The sequence below is a fragment of the Tympanuchus pallidicinctus genome, unplaced genomic scaffold (genome assembly GCF_026119805.1).
Source record: "Tympanuchus pallidicinctus isolate F22 unplaced genomic scaffold, pur_lepc_1.0 scaffold8, whole genome shotgun sequence".
NCBI classification, from domain to species: domain Eukaryota; kingdom Metazoa; phylum Chordata; class Aves; order Galliformes; family Phasianidae; genus Tympanuchus; species Tympanuchus pallidicinctus.
Genome location: NW_026294802.1, coordinates 3,955,889 through 3,979,737, shown reverse-complemented (window position 1 = coordinate 3,979,737; position 23,849 = coordinate 3,955,889). Strand labels below are relative to the sequence as shown.

The 23,849-nt window shown below is 36.5% G+C and overlaps 2 protein-coding genes across 9 annotated transcripts in view; one reads left to right on the top strand and one right to left on the bottom strand.

Moving 5' to 3' along the window:
• NINJ2 (ninjurin 2) overlaps positions 1 to 23,849 on the bottom strand; it is a 508,566-nt gene that overhangs the window by 281,413 nt on the left and 203,304 nt on the right. The window lies entirely within an intron of this gene.
• The window catches only part of ERC1 (ELKS/RAB6-interacting/CAST family member 1), a 292,584-nt gene that overhangs the window by 94,525 nt on the left and 174,210 nt on the right, over positions 1 to 23,849 (top strand). For all 8 annotated transcript variants that reach the window (XM_052667563.1, XM_052667564.1, XM_052667567.1 and 5 more), the window contains 4 exons: positions 61 to 228; positions 16,755 to 16,892; positions 18,020 to 18,160; positions 19,307 to 19,447. In XM_052667563.1, the coding sequence (XP_052523523.1) occupies positions 61 to 228; positions 16,755 to 16,892; positions 18,020 to 18,160; positions 19,307 to 19,447 (588 nt within the window). The remainder of the gene's footprint in view (positions 1 to 60; positions 229 to 16,754; positions 16,893 to 18,019; positions 18,161 to 19,306; positions 19,448 to 23,849) is intronic.

The following is a 23,849-nucleotide window of genomic DNA, read 5'->3' as shown; positions in this document are numbered from 1 at the left end:
TTTGTAAGAGTTTTCTCCTTCAGTGCTAAACAAACCCTGTTTCTGCGTGTCTGAATCTAGGTGGATGCATTACGCTTACGTCTGGAGGAGAAAGAGACCATGCTAAATAAGAAGACAAAGCAGATTCAGGAGATTGCAGAGGAGAAAGGCACTCAAGCAGGAGAGATCCATGATCTCAAGGATATGTTAGAGGTGAAGGAACGCAAAGTTAACGTTCTTCAGAAGAAGGTAAGATTGTAGAGCTCCAAGTCAGATCCTTATCTTTGATACATCCTGATTCCTAAGCCTGTGAAGAATTTACTTTTTCTGTGTTTGTAAGTCAGTCTCATCATGTCATGGGAAGATTGTAAATGATGAATATCTGCTTAAAATTTTGAATTAAAAAATAGAAAAAATTCAAAGCAAATATTGTTGCCTTGCAGTGTTCCAGATGCTGCTTTTGGTTCCACTTCACTATCAACGTTGACTGCAGTAATTGTAGAAGGGCACGTCTTAAGGAAAATCAGTCCTTTCACGCCAGCCATTTAAAGCCATGCTGATTTGAAGCATTGGGTGGTGGGTGATCCTGATGTCAGTATGTGAATAATTTAATAGGGATTTGTAGCAACAGAACCAAATGGAATTGTTCCTCTTTAACTTTCTTAGACAAGTTAAGAATTCAGTAGATATAACTTTAATTAGGAATGCTGTTTTGTCAATCTTAAATTTTCTCAGGAGCTACTGGAAAAGGATAATCAGATTTCAGACCAACCTACATATATTTCTGGATAAAAACATGTAGATCTTGTCAGTGAAATCAGGCAGGTCTGAATAAGAAAATGTAGACTGTCAGAAATTGGAGAGATTTTCCAAAGGATGCTAAACCCCAACGCAATGAATGATAATGAATGATATTTGCAGGTCACACACAGTATTTCCCAAACAACTGCTTTTTTTTTTTTTTTTTTTTTTTTTTTTTTTTTTTTTTTTTTTTAAATTTATGGATTATTTTTTTTCTCTTCTGACTGAAACTGCTCTTGGATCATGTGTTCTATATATTATGCTGTGAATGTGTTTTTTTTTTTTTTTTTTTTTTTTTTTGTGTATTTTTTTCCTATACTCTGTAGCAATTGTAGCAATTCTGTGAAATTATTGTCATCTTAATAGTTCAGAATATTAATTAATTTGGTGTGCCTGGCCAGTGCCTTTTCTTCTAGTACGTACCTATAAATCATGATGGTTTAGGTCATGTTCAGTTCCATTACAGCAAACTCCACGTGGGAATGAAAGTTCAGCTATGCAGTTTAGCCATAAACCAGTCATTAATAATTCTAGATCAGTCTCATTCCCTCTCTGAACAGTGTCAATTTTTGCCTTTTTTTCTTTTTAGGAACACTTACAGACTTCTAATTTTTGTACTGTGCTTTTGCTTTGTTTTCAAAATTGGTCATGCACGCTCCAAAGATTGATTGAGATCCCAGCTGAATACTTAACCAAAACGTAGGGAATCTGACCTTTATATAAATGTTAAATGTCAGTGAGGTTGTTTTATTCCATTGACTCTTACATTGTTTTTTTTCATGTTTTCTTATTTGCTCTACTTAACTCTTCAGAGTGTTCTTTCAGTGGTTCATTTAGTAGTGCTGAAGGTTCTGTTTTTCCTGCTTTTTTTTTTTGGTAATTGTTTTACTTCCTGAAGCCACTGTAATCCATATTAAGAAAGTTTCATCTTTTCATGTGGCTAGCCTATTTTGTGAGATTTGTTCCTTGCTGCTTCCAAGTAAAGTTATCTGGTCTCTGTGGCTAAGTAAGTAGGGGCCCAGACCTTTAGACGTAAAGACTTTGAACTTGTGTTCTCATATAGAAGACTACATTGCTGTAGTAAAAAGTGATTTAAGTTGTTTTATAAAGTATGTTTATAAGCTTCTTAAACAACAAAACAGCCGAAAGCTGTAGAAAAACATTCTTCTTACTGCTAGTTGGGATTGCACAAACATTGTAGTTTGCTATTGCCATCAGTTTGTTGCAACCATTTCCTTTAACATGAACAATTGAATTGCAAGGTTTCAAATCCAAAGATATTGTTTTCAGTTCCTCTAGCTGGCAAACCTGGAATGTTTTTATGGAGAATTCAACTGATGGGACTAACCATTTCAAGCTTTAACTCAGTTTAAAATAGTTTCATCTTCCTCCTTTGAGACTCTGTAAGATAACAATTAGTCCTTAAAAATCTTGTGTTCCTAACACTGGAAATGATGACTTGTTCAAACCTGCAGTATGTATCTGAATGTCAGATTGTGCAAATTATACAGAAAAGAGCAAAGTGAGTATGTCCTACCAAAGATGTGTGTTTAGAGTGAGTAAGCATATGCCTTCTCATTTGAGACCAGATAATAGTAATACACCTGTGAACAAGCTTATTGTCTGCTTTTTACATTACTGAATTGTGAACACTGAAGGGGGAGTGCTCTGTGGTCCTTCGTGATCATAACAGCTAATCAGCCCAAGGAGGCAGAAGAAAGACGTTTGATGCATTCTCTACTCTTCTAGGACTGATGAAATAGCAACTTTTTTTCAGAAGCTGTGTGTCTTAATAAGAAGGAATTAGTAGTATTTCCGTAAATATCTGTTAGAAAAAAAACATTCTTCAACAAATTTTATACCAGGGAACTTGATCCAAACACAATTTAGAGATTTCAAATACCACAAAACAGATGTGAAGTCCTCACAGGCTTTTGCCAGCTTCTTTATTAAAATTGACAGCCATGACTTCAAATATATGTCCTAGAGGGTCATAGAGGACCTGACCCTCCATGTCCCTGAAGGGATATCAGATCTCTGTTGCTGCCACTTCCTTCATTCAAACCTTTATTTTACAGGTAGGCAGATCATCACTGAGCATGACATCAGCAAAGTTGAAATGTATGTTTTTAAGAAAATTCCAGGAGCTATTTTGTCCAGGTTGCTACTCTGTCTCAAGGATGCTACTTTTCTTCTCAGGAATTAAGGAACACAGAATTGTAGAGGTTGGAAGAGACCTCTGCAAGTTGTCTAGTCCAACCACCTTCTAAAGAAAGTTGCCAACAGTAGGATGCACAGAAAAATGTCCAGGAGGGCTTTGAATATCTCCAGAGAAGACTCTGCAACCTCTTTGGGAAGCCTGCTCCAGTACTCTGTCACTTACTCTTCTGCTTTGACTTTCTACTTCTCAGAATCTGCTAAGACTTTTAACAGCAATTCAGTCCAGCTCAAATGATATAATGTCTTTTTTTTTTTTTCGTCTAAATTTACAGTTAGTAAGAAGTTTTTAGAGTAGGAGTCATAATTTTGGATGATGCAAAACTTGGAGGAGCAGCTGACACGACAGAAGGCTGTGCTACCATTCATCAAGACCTGGACAGAGAAGAGAGGTGGGCAGAGAGGAACCTGATAAGGTTTAACAAGGGCAAGTATAGAGTATTACACCTGGGGAGAAATAACTATATGCATCAGTACATATAAAGGCCTGAGCTGCTGGAAGGGAGCTCTGCAGCAAAGGACCTGGTGGCCAGCACATTGGCCATGAACTAGCAGTGTGCCCTTGTGGCCATGAAGGCCATTGGTATCTTGGGATGCATTAAAATAGTATGGTCAGCAGGTGGAGGAAGATCCTCCCTTCTACTCTGCCCTGATGAGGCTGCATCTAAAGTAGTGTCCAGTTCAGGGCAAAAAAAGACAGGGATCTCTTAGAGTCCAGCAAAGGGTGACAAAGATGATTCAGAGCCTAAGTACTTCTCCTAGAGGAAAGGCTGAGAGATTTGGAACTCTTCATTCTGGAGAAGACTCGAGAGGAGATCTCATCACTGTTTATAAACATTATAAGTGTAGGAGTCTAGTCGATGGGGTGGGCTCCTTTTGGTGATGAGAAACAATAGATCAAGGGACACTGGGCAGAAATTGGAACACAGGAAGTTCCATGCTAATGCAAGGAAGAACTTCTTCACTGCCAGGACTGATGGAGCACTAGAGCAGGCTGCCCAGAGAGGTGATGGAGTTTCCTTCTCTGGAGATGAATTCAAGACCTACCTGTGTGACCTGCTATAGGGAACCTGCTTGATGATCTCTAGAGGTCCCTTCCAACCCTTACAATTCTGTGATTCTGTGAGTCCATTTCTTCATACTATCTTCAGCTCTTTATTAATTTGGACTTAAAGGTGAATGATTGCCAAACATATCTTAGAGTTTATTACAGCAACTTCAGCTTCAGCAAGATTTTCCCGCTCAGAAAAGGCTTTACTCTTGAGATATGATCTTTTTTGATCATTTTAAGCTGTACAGCAACATTTGCCCTCATAGATCCAAAAGCTTAGCTTCTAGCAGTCTTTTCAATGGCAGATATCCTTAGTTTACAGCTGCTGGTGGAGGTGACAGTATACTCTTGAGGCACTTGCACAAGGAATATACTTTTGATCTTTTTTTAACTCAATCTAGGTTAGTCGTGGCAGATGCCATGTTGTAGCCTGAGGTACACTCCAGCATTCTTCTTTATGATTTCCAGTGAGCAGATGTTTTACAGATAAGTTGAGTGATATGGACCCAGGGCTCCTTGTATGGCCTTACCAGTGCTAAGTAGAGGCAAATGTCACCTTCCTTGACCTGCCAGCAGTAGTCTTGCTTTGTGCCTTTTCTTGTTATTTCTTGCTGTGAGAATTTTCGTTAGGAAAGTGTTAATGATCTGAACATGGTTTAGTTGTAATGTAAGGATTGCGTTGGTATATTGGCCAGTTACTTTCTTCTTCTGTCCAGACTTACAAACACTTTAGCACACACTCTGGCACTCTGGCCATGTTGTATCTCATTCTGTGGATGTTAGTAGCTTTGTCAATGGAACACTTCTCTTGTAAGACAGGTGTTTTTTAATCAACATGGTGGCACAGGCCTCATTGGCTGACTAAGTTCCTGTCTCAGAGTTTCCACAGATGTATGTTGAATCCTTCCTGCTGTGCCTCTGACATTTTTCACTGTGTCCCGGAGATAGCAGACTGTGCTCTGCATGATGTATCTGTTCTTCGTAGAATCCCTGAGGTGTCTGGTTTTCCCTTCCACTATGGAGATAAACTTTGTGTTTGGGATACTTGTGCCTCCAATCTTTGAGTCACTAACATCTAGTTCCTTGTTTTATCAGTGTGCAGATCATGATTTTATCATGCAGGAAATTGGGAGAAAGTTGGAGCCTATGCAATTTCCTTTTTGAATGTGATCTCTGTAGTCCCAATGGAGATGTTTCTGAGTACAGTTTCTAGGCTCTGTACATTAATAGTGTTTAAATTTAGTAATATTAAATTATTTTTCAGTCTGTTTTTTTTTTTCACATCAATTACAGTGAAACATTCCCTAATTCTACAACATGCCAGAAATAGTGTATTTGGATATCAAAGATTATTCATGAAAACCTAAGCTTCCAGTCGATTTTTTTTGAAGATATAAAGGGCATTAATTAACAGTTCTCTCTTTTAGTTAGATTACATTACATTATCTGTTCTTTTTATGATTAATTGTGCAATTATTTAGAAAAACACTGCCCTTTAAATCTAAAAAGCTTTTATTGCTAGTCACTTAAAAATTAAGATACGTGGAGAATCCCAAATATGCACTGCATGGATTTTTGAAAATAACTTCAAAAATAAGTTATTTTTACCTGTATATTGTAAAAGTAAATCGCAAGGTTGCATAAAACTCACTTTTATTAAACTTCACTGCAGTGAAATCTGTAAGAGAACTTACTTGTATACTTCTAAAGTGCACTTTGAAGATATGATTAGTAAATTGTATGGAGTATGAGACCTAGTGAAGGAAACAAAATTTAAATTTGAATGATTGATATTAGTGCCCATTTTATATTATTACAGTATGGTGTGGTTACCAATGCAGTAACTGTGTTAGAAGAACCTACTGGGTTCAAAATAAATGTTATGCCTGGATATGTTATATATTGGAATTTATATTTGGAGCATATGTTCTTTTATTTTTATATAACCCCTTCTTTTTCATGTGCACCTCCTTTTGTAAAATAAGAACATCTGGATCGTATGTAGCATATGTACCTGTAGTCCCAGAAGGATAATATTCTATTCAGAAATCAAGTGTTCTGATGTGTAGGAAAGACGGCAAGCCAGTTTCTTGGCATGCAGTTACATACAGAACCTTATCTTACACGGATGCTATTAAAGAATCTTTCCTGTTGCCTCTAGTAACTTGACAACTTGTTTTTTAGCATTTTTTTTTTTAATGAATATCCACATCCATTCATTTTAGATAAGTAATTTCAATCTGGAAAAGGAGACAGGACTGTTGGGTTAATGATTTCAGTTCTGCAGTTCAGCTGATGTAGCATGCTAATGTAGGGTTATTCAACTGATACGTGTAGCTGTAATGGTGTTACATAAGATGGATAGCACCAGCAAAGTTTTGAGAAAACTCCATGGAGTTTCTGGTATTATCTGTGCTCCAATGTTCCAAAGAACCTGAATCCCTGAACCACAATTCAGCAAATTGTCGTATATTGTAGGAATCTCTTTTTTTTTTAGTATCACTCAAAGAGGAACAGTCTTTTTTTTTGTTATGTCCTTCTTGTGCCTTGAGATAACCTCTTGATTGGCAAGACAGAGCATTACTCATAGGTAGTGGGTCTGACAAATTTTGTTTCTTGAAGGCATCTGGGAAAAGAGCCAACTTTGGGGCCTCTTGATTTCATTTATAAATTAAATGTAGTTTTTCTGGCAAGATAAAGCTAATAAGCTTTGTTGGTGTGTTCACTGTCATGCTAGACAAATACAAACTTTTCTATGATTGAAGAGGCAGGAAAAGCAAGGGCGTATGCTTTTTTTGAGATTACTTACATCAGTCTTCCTCAGATAGCTTTTCATTGCTCTCTAGGTTGCAAGACTTACAGAGTTTCCAACATTTTAGTTGCCACTAAATGGCTGTCCAGGCTTATTCTGCTCCTCAGGGGATTGTCTGAGCTGTGTCTGGAATAGACATTACTGAATAGACATTACTGATAGACCTAGCGAGCTTAGTGATCTTCACTAGGACAAGGAATGAATCATTTCTTGGTATAAATCAGTATTTTACTGTTTTCAAGAGTGAGTTTTGAATCCACTAGGATAGGGAGTGTTCTGAGATGGGGTTCTGCTCAGTATTTGTGCAGTTATTAGGACTGTTTTAAGGCACAAGTATATAAATAGCATTCAAGCCTGTGATTTCACTTGCTCAAAGCATAAGGAAACTTAATTCCAGTATGGAGTAGTGTCACCACGGGCAACTAAGATTGCCTTGTCCTAAAACAGGACAAGTTTCATCATTAAAGTGCTCCTTAGCATTATGAAGGGCTTGCATACCTTCAGGCAAAGATTAGTAAAGGATAGTTTTGAACACAGGACCACTCTTCCATTCTTAATGCGCAGTTGAGTTTGAAGTGATGGTTTACCTAAAGCAATCAGTGGTATAAAATGGGAAAGAATATGATCAAATGATGGTATTAATTTAAAATATTGGATTCTTAGGCTCTTAGACTTTTTTTGGAGCACAGATCGTGAAAGAATTTTATTAGTAAGTTTGATATTTTTGTCAGCTACCAGTGGACGCGTTCTGAAGTAATTCTGTAAAAGAAATAATAGCTAAATACTCAGGAGTACAGATCTACACTCTCGTGCTTAGCATTTAGAGTAATACATTACTCCTCCCTTCCTATTCATCACTCATTCTCCTTGAAAGGAGATCGAAACAGTAAATAACAGTTGTTTGGACATGTTTTACACCAGGATTTTAAAAATCTCTTGTTTCTGAAGCATTCCCCTCTGATTTACCTTGCATTATTTCTTTGATCTTTTTATTAAATCAGTGCTTTGGACAATGCAATAGAGTATTTAAATCTAAATTTCATTTACAGTCTTTGTTCAAGTTGCACAGCTGTCTTGCTTGAGTGATCCTAAATGATAATGTAAATGAAGATGAAATTTGCTGTGAGGAATTCCTTCTAGTCAGCGGTAAATCCCATGTTCCCGTCCTGTCCGTTGGCCTGCCTCAGTGTTTGATCTTCTTTGGTCCCTTATTTCCATTCTTTGCTATTGCAGTGCTGGGACAAGTTAAACCTTTCCATTATTCATGTCTTTTCTCATCAGCCATTTTTTCTGTTTGTTTTTCTGTTTGTAGCACCGTACTGCTAAAAGTATGTCACTAGTTATGGTACCCTTGCTCTGTGTAGAACCAAAATAAGAATCTAAAGCAAGTCAGGAAAATAGCTTAAGTAATCCTGAGTAAGAGACATTAAATTGCCATAGAATTAACAGTACTTGGCAGTAATAATCAATGAAATACTGTACTTGAGGTTTAGCCAAGTTAAGAAGTTTGATTCATAATTTAGTAAGTTTTTCACTTGACATGTTTTAAACATTATGTAGTCTTGTAAAGCTTGACCTACTCCAAAAGGAATGTCACAATTCCTTAGTTTTACCCTGCTTCTGAGAAAATAGAAGATCTAAGCTAACATTTACTGGTTTCAAATTTTCCTTGCTTTATCAGCCCTTTGTAAGAAAGAGACAGAGACTTCCACAGTGAAGTTGTTTTGGTTTTACTTATTTTGAACATTTGAGTACTGTCAACATAGAAGTATGCTTAATTATGGGTTATTTGTTTTTTTTTTTTTTTCCTGTAGTGAATTTTCCGAAATCAAACCTTTATCTGCGAAGCCTTTTCTAGAATTTGGTACAGAAGTGAGAAAACGCCTCTAAAAGAATTGGTTGTGGGGTTTGTTTGTTTAGGCTTTTGTTGTTGTTGTTGTTCTTTTCAATACATTTATGGTTCTTAGGAGAAAAACTTCAGAAAGCAGTCACAAAGATTGCTTCATAATGTCAGGACATTGCTGAAAGAAGAATTGGCATGATGCTATTCTGTACGATTAGTCCAAGATTTCAATGAAATGGATGTTACACAGAAATTGATTGTGAAATAAGTTAGATGATTTTAAGTTTTCAGTATAAGTGACACTTTAGTGCATATTGAATAAATGAGTAAGATTTAGAATCGTAAAATCATAGAATGGGCTGGGTTGGAAAGGATCACAATGATCATCGAGTTTCAACCCCCCTGTTATGTGCAGGGTTGCCAACCACCAGACCAGCTTAGAGTTTCACTGAAGAAAAGTCTGAATGAATTTCTTTTTGCTACTTATGATAGCAGTAATCTATTTTGTACTTGGGTAACGAAAGTGTTGCTTTGAAGTTGGAACCAACAAATTGTCTTAATAAACAAGCCAGTTGGAAAACTTGATGTTGATGGATAATGGGTTAGCTGATAAAACATATCAACTGACTATAGCTCTTAGCTGATAAGCACTGGCAAAACCAAAAGATCATGCAGAAAAACTTTAAGATAAACCAGAGGTAGAGATGCTTTTTAATGGATTATGTAATTAACCAATTGGCTCAGATTTTTCTGAAACAAATCCCTTACAGCCTTTAGACTTACATTGTTTTTATTTGCATTCTACATTAAATTTTGTCTGTTCATATTAAAACCTGTATGCTTTGAAACACAACCAATGTCCGTGGTTTAGACAGAGCACCTCTTCCTGCACCCCTCATTTCAAAAACCTCTTGTGTTGCCCAGTGTCCATGATATGATTATTACAATATGAAGACTCTGCTTTTCTCTGGGTTGAGCTATTGATAATATTAAACCTTCTCAGAATGAAGTAATTAATTACTTAACTAAATTTAACTGTTTTAAAAGTGTTTGAGGATGTAACCCACTGCTAATGTATATTTTTTTCTAGTAAAATGCTTTGGAAATCTCTCCAAAAAAGTGAATTTGGGATCATTTACCAATTGAAGAATCAGTCTATGGGTTCTCTTTTTAATCTTTTTCTTGAAAATACAAACTATGCGAGATTCTCCTTAGAAGCTAGCAAGGAAAATGCCTTTCAACATCAGTTTTTAGAAATAGAAAATTTCAGTGATAGAATTGCTTTACAAGGTTTGAAGGAAATCCAGGCTGTTTACTACTAAGACAGAGAGACTGCAAACATGATAGCAGTCTTCTGAGAATATAATTTGAAACATCTGGTTTAAATGCTGTCTTATGTTGGGAATGCAACAGTACAGGAAAAAAAATGCTACTCAGAAGATACTATAATTGTAATTCGGCTTATGGCACCAATTCTTGTCAGTTCTCTTTTATAGTCTGTCAGCAAACCAGCACTACCAGAGAAAGATTAAATATGCAAAGGGAAGGAGAACAGCAGAAAACAAAGGGATGGAGGTGTCTTTAGAGATTATTTCTGTGTAAGCATAGATGAGTATTTTCTTGTTGATCCAAATCTACTTGCAGTGCACCTTTTCGTGGAAAAAAACCCACTGAAAATAGTCTGTTGAATCAGTGTCAATAGTTTGCATCTTCTTCACCACATGTACAAAATAATGAACCATCTATACAAATTATTATGTCAAGCTTTGTTGTAGTAGCACTAATTTCTCCAGAGTTTGTTTTGTTTTTTCAATCTTCCTGCACGAATGTGAATGCAAAGTTAGGTCAAGAATAACCCATTGATTCTGTTAGGTGTCTTGCAATTCTTCCCTTTTTTTGAGCTTTCTTATCACTTTGTAACCATTACTTCCTTTTGAACCTGAAGCAATATACCTGTTTGTAGTCCATGCAAGCATTTATTTGACATTGAGTTGTTTTTTAAATAGAAATCATAGTAGATTCTTTAAGCTTTCTAAGCTACATAGCCACAAAATATTTTATTTGTAAAGCTAAGCAGTGGAGGAACTTGTTAATATCAACTGATTTTCATCAGATCTTGAGAATAAAAAATGCAAAAAATTTTCATCTTGTTAAAGAGCAAGCTTTTTTGTTTTTTCCTCCTTTGGAAGCTATTCTTAACTATAACTGGGTTTAAATGGTGGTCAGTAAGATTGTACCGTGTATGATATACCACTACGCTGGAGTTTCCCAATCTTAAATTCTCTTTCAGCCATACTCTCTTTCCTCCATACTCTTCCCATCCCTTTAGACTGCTTTTCTCTCTTAAGCCACTGCAGATCAAAGTGTAGCAGAATCCCATTGTTCTCATATATTATGGAATCCCACTATACTATGTTCTGCAGAATCAGGGCATTCCCAAAGTACAGTGATATTCTGATGTGATGTTGCAAAGACAATAATGTTCCAGATAAGCACTGAATTAGAACACTGGTAAAAAGAAAAAAAAAAAAAGGAAAAAAGAAAAAAAAAAAGAGAAAACTTACATGTGAGGAAAAATAAAAAGTGATCAAGGAGTAGCACAATTTGTATAAGCAGAACAGATTTATTGGTTAACTGAACAGTTCACTGTCTGCATGGAGGTATTACCCGGGGCTCTAGAATTTGAAGTTCTTTAAGAAAACTTAAATATACTTAGAGGTCAATACTGGGGCCAGTGCTCTTTAACATCTTCATCAGTAACATCGACAGCGGGATTTAGTGCACTTTCAGCAAGTTTGCAGATGATGCTGTGTGGTGTCTGAGACACATTTGATGGATGGGATGCCATTCAGAGAGACCCAGACAGGTTCAAGCAGTGGAATCAGGAGAACCTCATGAGGTTCAACAAAGCCAAATGCAAGGTCTTGAACCTGGGTCATGGCAACTTCCACTGTCTCTGTAAGCTGATGAATGTAAGGATGGAGCACAGCCCTGCCGAAAAGGACCTGGAAGCACTGGTGGATGGCAAGCTGAGCATGAGCCAGCAATGTGCCCTCACAGCCCAGAAAGCCAACCGTATCCTGGACTGCGTCAAAAGAAATGTGGCCAACAGGTGAGGGAGGTGATCCTGCCCCTCTATTCTGCAATGGTGAGACCTCACCTGGAGTACTGCATCCAGGTGTGGAGTCCTCAGTACAGGAGAAATATAGACCTGTTGGAGTGCATCCATAGGTGGGCCACAGAAATGATCCAAGGGATGGAACACCTTCCCTATGAGGACAGGAGAGAGAAGGCTCTGGATAGATGTGAGAGCAGCGTTTCTGTTTGGAAAGCTTACACCTTATGTAATGCTTTATTTATCTGGACAGGAATTCCATGGGAAAGATTAGAAAACCTATGAACTCATCTGATTATTTAGATTCTTTTTACAGTAGTGTTCCCATTGAATGAAACCTAGGATTGAAAAAGTGTGAGGTGTAGCAGTCTGTTGAGGTATTTTGCTTTTCTAATACAAATCACAGAAAACTGTCCTGTGTTACAATAATTGCCTTTCAGATGTGCAGTGTATATTAAGGAGAAGATGTCACGTTACTGGTGAAAATACTACAGCTAGTTATTCAATGTAGGAAACTTTCTCAAAACTGAATAAAAAGATTTTTAATTTAAAATTTTGCTTATATATATATACATATATATATATTCCCAAATATCGTTGGACCTTTGTATTTGTAAGGGGATTGTTTCACTTCTATTCTTTATGGTCTTAGAATGAAAAAAAGTGAACTAATTTAATAGGGTCTTACCCTATTTTTTACGTGTTTACTTATTTTTTTTTTCTTTTATCACTTTATTTCTTTTAGAAGACAAGTAAAATGGAAAAGAGAAACTTGAATGTTGGAAATGAAATACAAATACAATTAATTAGGTTTCAGGTGATGAAAAAAGTTGTAATCTGTTGATCTTTGATTAAAAGCAAATATTTTTGGGGAGGAAAGAGTTATTTTCCAGTATCAGGAAAGAACTAAAAAAGAAATGGAATGACCAATTCCCAAGCCCACTGTGCTAATTCTGATATTGCAGTTACTGGTAGAGTAGAAATCAGCTTCTCAAATATTCTGTTTACACACATCGCATCACGGTTGTTGTGCAAAAGGTATTCTTGGCTGAAAGGTAGTATGAAGGGTCTAATAACCTGTAATTAGAGGAATCTGGGAATCTAATGATCTTTATGAGTATTAAATTAAATGTAGTTTTTCTTCCTTGCATTTGCATAGACTTTTCAGTAGCATGAGTATTTGCAAGAAGTACCAGTGCATCCTTGCCTTTGGAACAGCATGCCAGAGGCGACTTCTTTTGCCTCACTGCACTTCAGAGGGGAAAGAGAAATAATTGTTTCTATGCAACTAGGAGTAAATCACCCAGGTTGAAACAAGATAGTACCTGACAGCAGGTAAAGCTGGAGAAAAAGATTTCAGTAAATTGTTATTGGAAAGGAAGCTGTTATGCAGAACAGAAGATTCCAATGTGTGAACACATGCCTTCACGTAAGCTTAGTGTCTAAGCTTCTAAAAGAAGATCCCTGTCTTGACCCAGCAAACTGAGTATGTATGAGAAGACTGAAAAATATAAATAATCTATATTTTTATTTTTCCTATTTAGAAAGTTGCCATGTATTTACATATGTATGCTCCTTAGGTTTCTAGGATATTAGGATTCTAGGATATCTAGGATAGGGGAAATGTGCAGTTTTCCAACTGTTTCCAGACTAAACGGTGCTGCTTCATTCTTTGTCCCTTTCTGTTTTCCAGAGAGTTTGGAGATACCAACACATTTTATTTTATCTTTCACTGTGGACAAACATAGAAGTGTTTTAATAATCTGAGTTATTTCTATCAGTTATTTGAGAATTTGTTCAGAATAATTTTTTTTCCCCAATTTTTAAGATTAGAAGACCGTAAAAAAAATATGAGGTATATTATGTATTCTATTTGACAAAGGGACTCAGAGTGCTGGCAAGGATGTAGTAGTAAAATTCTTTCTGTTGATTGACTAATTGCATATGTAGAGAGTAGTCTTTCTTTTTCCTTCAGCTTATATCATTCTGGAGAATTTATAGTTTATCTTCTATTTCTTACAGTAGCCAAACTGGATAAAAACATTTCTATCGCTCTTTCTGTGATTGCAGAGAGGGCATTTTCCATCTGTTGTTATAGAAGAGTTTCAGTTTAGGCACATCAGTTGAGTTAGTTTTCTGTAGCTTAAAGGCATATTCTTGTTAGGGACCATCAGTTATCCTATCCTTACAGCGCAGCTGTAAGTAGCTTTGTTTTTTATTTGTTTGGTTTGTTGGATATTTTTATTATTTTTATTAATAGCTCCTGTGTATTAGTGTGATTTGGAACAGTTTTGTATATCTTCTATTCCCTGGTGGATAAAGAAAGAAAACATTCATTACTCCAGAATCCAAAACATGAAAGAATAGACAAATTCAGCCTTTTTATACACAGCATTTTTTTTTTGTGCCAGAGAATGCTGTTGAAATGGGACTATGCTTCAGTTACAGTACTAATACATAGCTGTCACTTTTTTCTCATCACGGTAAATAGAGTTACTGAAACATGTAAATGTCTGCTGTGCTTGTGCAAATGCTTGTGCTGCTTTGGCAAGTATCTTCCATGTGCTGGCTCTAAATTATTTAGCTGTCTCTTGTGTGCAGTTCGGTCACAACAGAAAGTCACTTAGTCCCCTCTCCAGCCACTTGGAGCCTTTGCTGGAGCATTTCGCCTCCAGAAGTAAACACAAGTCTAAGTATAGCTCACACTTCTTTGTAGTATATTTTCATGGTTGGCTGTCTAAACAGCCAGGCTGTCTAGACAGCTGACGACACTGAAAGCTCCTACGGTCAGATGCAGCCACGTAGGCTGCTCTCAGGGATGTTACCTCGCTGGTGTCTGCATAGGTGGGCGCCAGCAGAGCTTCTCATTCAGAACGGCTGAGCCGTCTCTGAAGCTCCCTGTGCTCCAAGCCTGTGCTAGTGGCACGTTAAATAATACACGTTTAAAAAGAAGCAGGAATTTATGGTTAATTTATTTCTGAGTCTGCTTTTTTTGGTGCTTTTCAAAATTTGCTTTATGGTGTTACTTGTACTGTGCTCAGTCTTAAACTTTGAGAAAAACTTGGAAGCCTAATGCTTTTCCTCTCTGAGGAAATAATGACGAAGATTAAGATCAGTTTGAGTCCATTCCTTAAAAATTGAAATAAATATAAACATACGTTCACACACAGTTCCGCCATCAATAAGACATAGATTGTGTACAAAGCTGGATCATAAGTTTACATGTGCTTGCATAAGAGAAATAAAAAACACCAACCTGATTAGAGAATGTTCTACCAGGAGACTTTTTCAGTGGCCCTGGGTTACTAAGGACCGTTAGTAAGGGTTTGTCTGGATTAGGAGGTGGTTCTTTCTCTTAGCTTTCATGTATAATGCATTTACCACTTTTTGTGACTGGGTGTTTGGCCTCCTACAAAATATTTTAGACATATCTTTACGTATCTAGACTATTTTCTAAACCACTGGTCCAGATGTGATTGTAATAGGGAGCAGAGTAGTATTTGATGGTTCTAAATAACTATTTGCTCTGTAATCACAGCAGCTCGGTCTTTCTAAGGTCAAAAGAAAGAAATGGGGATATTTGATGACCTTCTAACTGCTGTTAGACAAGTGAAGCAAAAATGCTGGTAATGCTTTCAAAGTTTCCTAAATACTGGACTAAACCACTGGGGTTGTCTTGTTGCATAAATTGATTTAAAAGAATATTTTGTCACAAATGTTTGGAAGATAGGTACCTTAGATGCCACATGTCATTCTCCAGCCTACAATATACGTTTGCTGATGCAAGATGAATCTGCCAGCAGCAAGTGCAGAAGGAAAATTCAGTACCCAGTTTAATGTTGTTCTGATAAATTTTTCTACAGGTGACCAGTATGTGCTAATGTGTCTGTTCCTTGTGAAGTGTGTGTATGCGTAATATGAGTTCAGCACTTGGTCTTCTTGATCTGTCAAAAGATATGTTCAGAACTCTTAAACAGACTGAATTGTGCAACTGCAGAAAACAAATCCTGTATATTTTCTGTCCTGACAATGATGTCTTTTGTTAGTACACCGTATAGCAAAATACTTGAGAGGCTCCAAGGTAACCCAATAGCTGCCTTTCAGTATCTAAAGGGAAGCTACAGGAAAGAAGGGGACAGACTCTTTAGCAAGAAATGTGGTTATAGAACAAGGAGAAATGGTTTCATACTCTTTTAGTATGAGAGGAGATTTAGATTGAATATAAAGAAGAAGTATTTTACGATCAGGGTGGCGAGGCACTGGCACAGGCTGCCCAGAGAGGTGGTGGATGCTCCATCCCTGGAGACACGCAAGGTCAGGCTGGATGGGGCTCTGAGCAACCTGATCTACCTGTGGGTGTCCCTGTTCACTGCAGGGGGGTTGGATCAGATGGCTTTTAAGGGTCCCTTCCAACTCCAAGGATTCTATGATGCTATGAAAAACAGCAGTGGAGAATGTGTTGGTAGCAAGGGAATTACTTAAGAGAATACTACTTCACAACTTCTCAAGAGTCTTTTCTTGTTTATATTGGTAGTAATAGGGTTTTTGTTTATTTTGTTTTGAGCTTTTACTCTTTTATATTGTTATTACATCAGCATTTTTTTGTAAATATCAAATGTGGTAGTTTCCTTCAGTCACACAGTGCCCAAGATCGTCAGAAATCAGAAATATTCTTTGATTGATTGATTGATTTTCTTGGGGAACATTTACACTTTCTTACTCTGAGTTCTCTTCCAGTTCCTGAAAATGTTGCTGGTTCTTTATTATACTTGATGATTTTGATTGCATTGCTTGATGTTTCCATGTAAGATTATAGGTATTATGCCCTCATTTGTTTTCTTTGTTTTGAGAACGTTTTGAAGAGTTTCGTGCACTTCTAAGAGGATTTGGATGGAACTAGTAACTGTTTTCTTAAAATCTGCTTTTCTTCTTTAAGATTGAAAACCTTCAAGAGCAGCTAAGAGACAAGGAAAAGCAAATGAGCAGTTTAAAGGATCGAGTGAAATCCTTGCAGGCTGACACCACCAATACTGACACTGCCTTGACCACGCTGGAAGAAGCACTTGCCGAAAAAGTGAGTATGGCAAGCTGCAGTCTCTCAGTGCTGAAGGTCCTTCTGCTCACAGCCTTGCTACAGTCAGCTTTCTTATGTGCTGATTGGACTCTGCATAAAAGAAATCCTTAATGCAGCATCAAGTCCTTTGTCTGCAAGAGGAATCAGCGTGATGCTGCTGCTTAGAGACATCTCTCACAAGAGGGCACTGTAGGATATTCTGAGTGCAGCCTGTACTGTGTGGTATCGCACAGTGTGGACAAAATGCTCCAGAGAGGCAGGAGGGTGGAGCTGAGCCATGAACCGGTTCTCTACAGTCATTAGCTAATTATCATCATCTTGTGTGAAACAAAACTGTGCTCTTTGTCTTACCGCATTCCACAGGGGTGCTGCTCGTGCTGTCATCTATTTGCGTGGTACATCTTTGGTACTGTTGTGGATGTCTGCATTTCAGTCTCACTTTATTTGCACTTTTATCATTCTTAGTGTGTTTTGTTTTCTGTTTGCTCAGTTCTCAGGAGATAGCTGACTGAGGGAGCAGCCTTGTCTGCTCTGTTTTGGTTTGGCAACTTTTTAGAATTCTTATATTTTTTTCTTGATTCTCAGAGAACCAAGGTTATGGTGCCATTAGTCTGTCAGATCCTATCAATGTAAATGCTGTGGTAAAGCTTTGCTAAGGTTAGGGTGTTCACTTGCAACCCTTCAGCTTTCTGAATAAGCAACTCTCCATTGATATCTGGCATACTAAATTGTTGTTTTATTGCCTGCCACATATTGATCGTGCTCTCATATATGCACTACCCCCTTCTTCTGTGAAGGGCCTCTATGCTTCAAAAAAATAGGTTTAAATAGTAAGGAAACAGTATATACCATATCCTCTGGGTTAATTCTGGTTATCAGAACCAGATAAATTTTGTTGTATTGTAACAGTACTGTAAACTTTCAACTGTACAGAAAGCCTGATATTTCTTAGCAATGAATGCACAGGTTTTTCAAGTCAACTGTTTTCCTTCTTGAGGATCTATTATACAGCAGTAGAGAACAATATGACAATATCCAACAAACATCAGGGTGTAAGAAGTGTTGAATTACATTAGAAGTTGAAAGAATATGGGGGATTGTCCTCACAGGCTACTTTCTTTTGTCAGGAAAGGACCATTGAGCGCCTAAAGGAGCAACGGGACAGAGATGAACGAGAAAAACAGGAAGAGATTGACACCTACAAAAAAGACATTAAGGACCTGAAAGAGAAAGTCGGCATTTTACAAGGAGATCTCACAGAGAAAGAGGTTGACCAGCAAAATAAATCTGTTGTATTACATTTTGCTGTATTTTATATTTTAGGTGAAAATAACTCTTCCTTCATTGTAACGGTCCTTCAACAAGTTTATCTAGTAAAATATATTGTTTGAGAATTTCTCAAAGCATAAATATTGCAGAACCATCTTTTTCATGGATAGCACAGTCCCATTATTAGCAGCAGTTAATCTTACTGCCAGTGAATACCACTGGTCAGCAATGAGTTTGCTGGAGCAATACTTATGGAAGGTGAGAACAAGCTTGTTTATGTCTAAATATAGGAAGGGAAGAACAGAAGTAGATTGAAGCTCCAGGCAGGTCAAAGAATGTATACACATAGTGGAGAGTGTTCATGCATATTGTGTAAACAATAGAACTTATTCTTTTTCCTGTCAAGAGTCCATTTTTGGTAATTAAGTTGGTTGTTTTTAAAGAACCAACTGGCTGGAGAAGTCAACTGAGTTGTATCAGAGAAATACGTAAGTTCCATGTTCCTCTCTTGGAATTCTAACATTCAGGTCTACTTCAGTCATCTTTCACAACTCAATCAAATGAAAAGGATAAAAAAGCTACCAGACAAGTGCTACAATTTTTGTGCACATAGAAGTGAAATTCAGGGGAAAAAAAAAAAACAAAACTGTTCAGAAAATAAGAAGTTGAGAAGTTAAGAAGTCTTTTGAAGATAAATTGCACAAGTCAGTGTCACGCCCTAACAGTTCTGTGGAAGAAAAACTTTCTGCAATCTCTGTTTTACATACAGTGACCAAATCTGCTAAACGTATATGATTTTTAAAGAAGGTTTTCTTTAAAAACAGTTTTTTTCTTAAATTTGACTATCGCTGAAGAGCTAGTTATAGTTTGCAGAATGTTCTGTCCTTAAAAATAATTTTTAAATGGATTTAGGCAAGGTTTCATTTTAACTCTGAGAACTTGAATTAAATCAAGCTGCCTTAAGCCAGCTCTGTGAACATCCAAAAAATTCCAACAAAATATGTTGTTCTAAGTTGATCCTCAGCATCATATGAAGGGATAAGAAGAAAATGATGACCAAAAAAAAAAACCCAAAACCCCACAAAACCAAGCTATTGTACATATGGAGTATTTATTTGTTAGTTATTTTACATCTTTTATTTTAGTCATCCTTACTGGATCTGAAGGAGCATGCTTCATCCTTAGCTTCATCAGGACTGAAGAAAGATTCAAGGCTTAAGACACTGGAAATTGCATTGGAACAGAAAAAGGAAGAATGTTTGAAAATGGAAACTCAATTGAAGAAGGTAATCTTATTTCATGTTTATATATGCAAGGTAAATATCCAATGTTACATAGATTGGATACATTTACACTGAAAAAATTGGGTTTGTAGATTGCTTTTCAGTAAATACTCTGAAATTGTGTCCATGCAAACAGTATTACAAGCCAAGTCTATCAGAAAGTAACTTTCAGACACTGCTGCTAATTTTGAACTTCATTTGCATGCAATGACGGTGCTATTGACTGTATATTTTAGCAGGTACAAGAAATTAGAAAGTTAGTCTGCTTCAATACAGTCTCCACTAGTAACTGTGCTATTAAACTGGTGTAACAACTAGAATTTTAACAGCCAAACATTTTGCACGTAAATTATCAACATATGTAGGTGTTAATGTGATAAATGCAGGTGCATGAGTGGCACGTGGGAACGTGTAATAACAAATGGGTATGTCACCAGTGAAGTGTCTGATCCCTTGTTTTAATCTCACTGTGAGTCACAGATGGAAAGTTTGTAGGAGTGTGCAGTTTAGCAGAGTGGTACACTCTTACAGGCAAGCTAATTTACTTGAACATAATCATGCAAGTTGTCTGTACTTCAGATATGAATAGCCCATATATTACACCTTTAGAGAGTATTGATTTGATTTTAATGAAAGAGTACAAAACACATTAACTGAAATATTGATAATCCTTGTGCTTGTAAAATTAGAATAAGACAAAATACAGCATTTTAAAGAAATTTAAGTCTTGGATTACTGAGTCATATCTATTTCTTTACATCTAGCCAGGAAAATGAGGTGTGTCTGTGCTCTGTCTGGTCTGAAACTCTGTCCTCGTTCTTCAGATGAATATGAGCTTAAGTTTAGAGGCTACAATTAAGTGCTGCTTGGCAAATCTGTTGAGTAGATTTTAATGCACTTGAGAATTACACAGTTAAGCATATCTAGATCCTTAGTTTCCCTTTTTAATTCTGCTCCACAAATTAAACAGTTCTATTGGTCAGCAAAATAAAACGTCAGGAATGAGTAGTTGTGCACATTTGATCAATCTCTCAGGCTGTTTTCAACATGAATGAATCAGTATTAGGACGTGAATTAGGGCACTTTCTTTTGAATTAGCATTTCACCCTTGTCAGTTTGTTAATAATAATGAGTTGAGTAATATATTGTAGCAAAGATTTACCAGAGGTTATTGTAGCAGCTGGACGATAGTAATAATTTGTAGATATGCATCTAGTTAAAATTATTTGTAAGTGTAATTACTTATAAGTATATATACGTAGTATTAACTGAGAGAGTACATAACAAACGAAGTTAAGGAATAACAGTTGTGGAAATTCAATTATTTAGGTAATGTGATTTTATATTGCATGTTTGTGAATGTACTGCTTTTCAGTGCTTCCCCAGAGATCACTTTTTTTGCTATATGCACACTTTAAGCATCTCAGTAGCATAAGCTACTGAGCATAAGCTGGTGTGGAGCGTGACCAAAATCTGTTGAAACACTGCTAGATAGAAGATGAATATGCACTTAATTTGCCCTGCAATGGCAGCTCTTCTTTATAATTTCTTTAGGTCTACTTCTGCTCATTTCATTTTGGAGATTGTTTAATAACTGTTATCCAGGAACTTTACTTAAGGACACACTGCCAGTTCATGAAAACATGTCTTTTTATTATCTATTCCTTTTGTTTCAGGAAATAATTAGGAGGATGAAATATTTTCCTGTGATCCTTTTCCAGAGGCTTAAAATAGAAAAAGGATCAAAAGTACCTAGGCAGGGCAGCTATGGTACAAGCAATTGCATTCTTTATTTGGTTCTGAGAAAAATAATGAGTATGTATTCACTATATTGTAAACACAAATAAGTTCTCATCTGTACATCCTACAAAAAACTAATCTCATTCATTCAGAATGGTTTCAGTTATGCAAGCTAAGAAAATTCATAACCTACCATTACCTGTGTTCATTCCAAAGCTTGACCATTAATACTCTGGACATCTCTGCTTCAGGCATTGCTGCTTGCTGGGACATTAGGCAATTATTTCCTTTGCAGAGAGCCTAAAGTACTCTCTGAAGTCTCACAGAGAGAAAATCATCAATACCTTTTACCTCACGAAAAATGTTGCAACATGTTGGGCTACTACATCTTTCTCATTTAAGGGAAAATACAAATTGACTTAAAAGATTTTTTGGTGATACTGAGTCAGTCCAGACTGGCTTTTTAGAAAGAAATTACAGCCATAGAGCCTCGTGTGTTTTCATGTAATTGACTATCTCTCGCTTTCCTCTTGTATGAAACATCCCACTTCTACCACTGATCCTCCCTGCTTTCTAGAACCAAGTCACAATTTCTCTTTGTTACAGAAGAAAATATAGTTAACAACCACTTGAATATACTTTATAGCTATGAGTAAGCTTAGGTATTTCTTTAATAACCTTTTCCCATCTGTTTTTAATCTACCAATTTTTTTTTTGTCATTTGCAGAGAAGTAGAAAAATATTTTTTACAGCATTTCTCTCTTTAAATACATTGCAGCTAACTATTCAGGCAGTTTGGCATTTTCAAGGTGGATTAGTTACTTGTCATCCTTGAAACAATTGCATGGTGGATAATCCAGCTCCAATTTAAAGCTTTTAAAAACCCAGTTTTTCACATCTGCATTGTTAACCGTTGTAAATAACTGTCATAATTACCCTTAAATCTAATGGCTACATAATAGCATTTGGTTTAAAAATGAGTTAAAAATGACCTGAAGAATTTTATTACGTTAAGTATAATTATATTATTTTAGTGGGGTTTTTTGTAAGTGACACGTGAAGGAGGTATTCCCTTTTGTAGCTCTTAACAGCAAATAGCAAGAAGCTTTTCCTTCTAGGTTCTTTTCCTTGTCGTTTGAGTAGAAATGTGCCTATCATCACACATCAATCTTATTTCTTTTGCCTCTTTTTGTCTATTAAACAATTTGTTTACTTTCAGTTAAGTCTTAGCCTTAAAGGTTCAGAAGATGCAGCCCTGGAGCCCTGCTAAACCATTAGATAAGTAAATAATAAGGATCCTTGGAAAAGAAACTCTTGTTAATCTGTAAAGAGTGAATCTTAAAGAAATCATTAACAGTGCAAGCTTCCACTTCTGTGAAAGCCATTTAGCATTACTCTGAAGTGAAACATCATTAACCAAGTAGTGTGTAGGGGTGCTGAAAAGTTACTCATGTTGTTTTTCTTTCCGTGTCAGCAGTCTCTGTTTTCTGATTCTGTCCATCCAGTTCTCATTATTACTATTAACTTTCTTGCTAATGACTTTTTTTTTGTAGCTAAAGAGCTTGGGTGTTTTTTGCATTGCTGGGTTTCATGGGGGAATTAGTTTTCTAATAATACGTTTATGGAAATCTGTGTGCTAAACGTTCTAATTATTCTATTGCTCCTGCTTCTTTGCGCAGCTGTCAGCCTACCACAAGGAGATACTGAGTGCTGAAAGAAGGCCATACCTCACTGTTGAGTGTACCTGGTCTGGTGTCATGCCTTAAATAGTCTCCTTTTATGCTGAGATGGAGTCATTAGAGGGAAATCACACACAAGAGTTCTCTCCAAGCATTTCTCTCTAAGGTGTTTTTTATGTGAAGTGCGATGGTAATATTTTTCTAGTGAACAAGTTTTCTTCTAGTTATTTTAAGGACAACCTCTTCCTAGCCTTTTGTGTCTGATCTTTCTCAGGCAATGTGCTTTGTTTCATTTTGCTTTTCTAATCTGGAGGAGACCTCCTAACATTAGAATGTGTTCAGCAAAGATGAGCAGGTCTTTGTCCGTTTCCATTTCCAGTGAATAGTTTTTCTCCCTCTGGAAATTTTATTCATTTGAAAGAGATCAAGGTTAGAGAAAAGAAAGAATCCCAAACCATATGTTAACCCAGTTCCCTTTGGTGCTGTTCTGGAGACTTTACGTAAAAGAAAGTTAACAGTGATTCCTTGCCAGGAAAATACCTCTAGATTCGTTGGGCTCACTTACAAGTTGCTTTTTTTTTTTTTTTAGATTTTTTTTTTCTGCTGCGGTCTTCTACTTTCAAATTAAGAAGGATAATATATTTTAGAAGACAGGAAAAAATGTCTGAATGAAGTGTTGACCCAATTTGCATGTTTCCTAAGATTTGGCGTGGTTAGTCTTATACTGGCTCTTGTGTTCTTTCATTTTTGTGAAAAAGGATTCCCTGTTACAACTGAAAGTATTACAGATACATTAGTAGATGAACTAGAAACGATAAAACTTTTTTCACATATTTGCAGAAGGTTATGAATTTTTATATTCTTCTTAAAGGGTGATAAATGTGTTTGCAGTATAGCAACCTAGGGTGAAAAAGGCTGCCAGGGAAATCAGCTTCTCTATTAAGAACAAAAGTAAAAACTCAGCAACTGGTTTCAGCATTCAGATA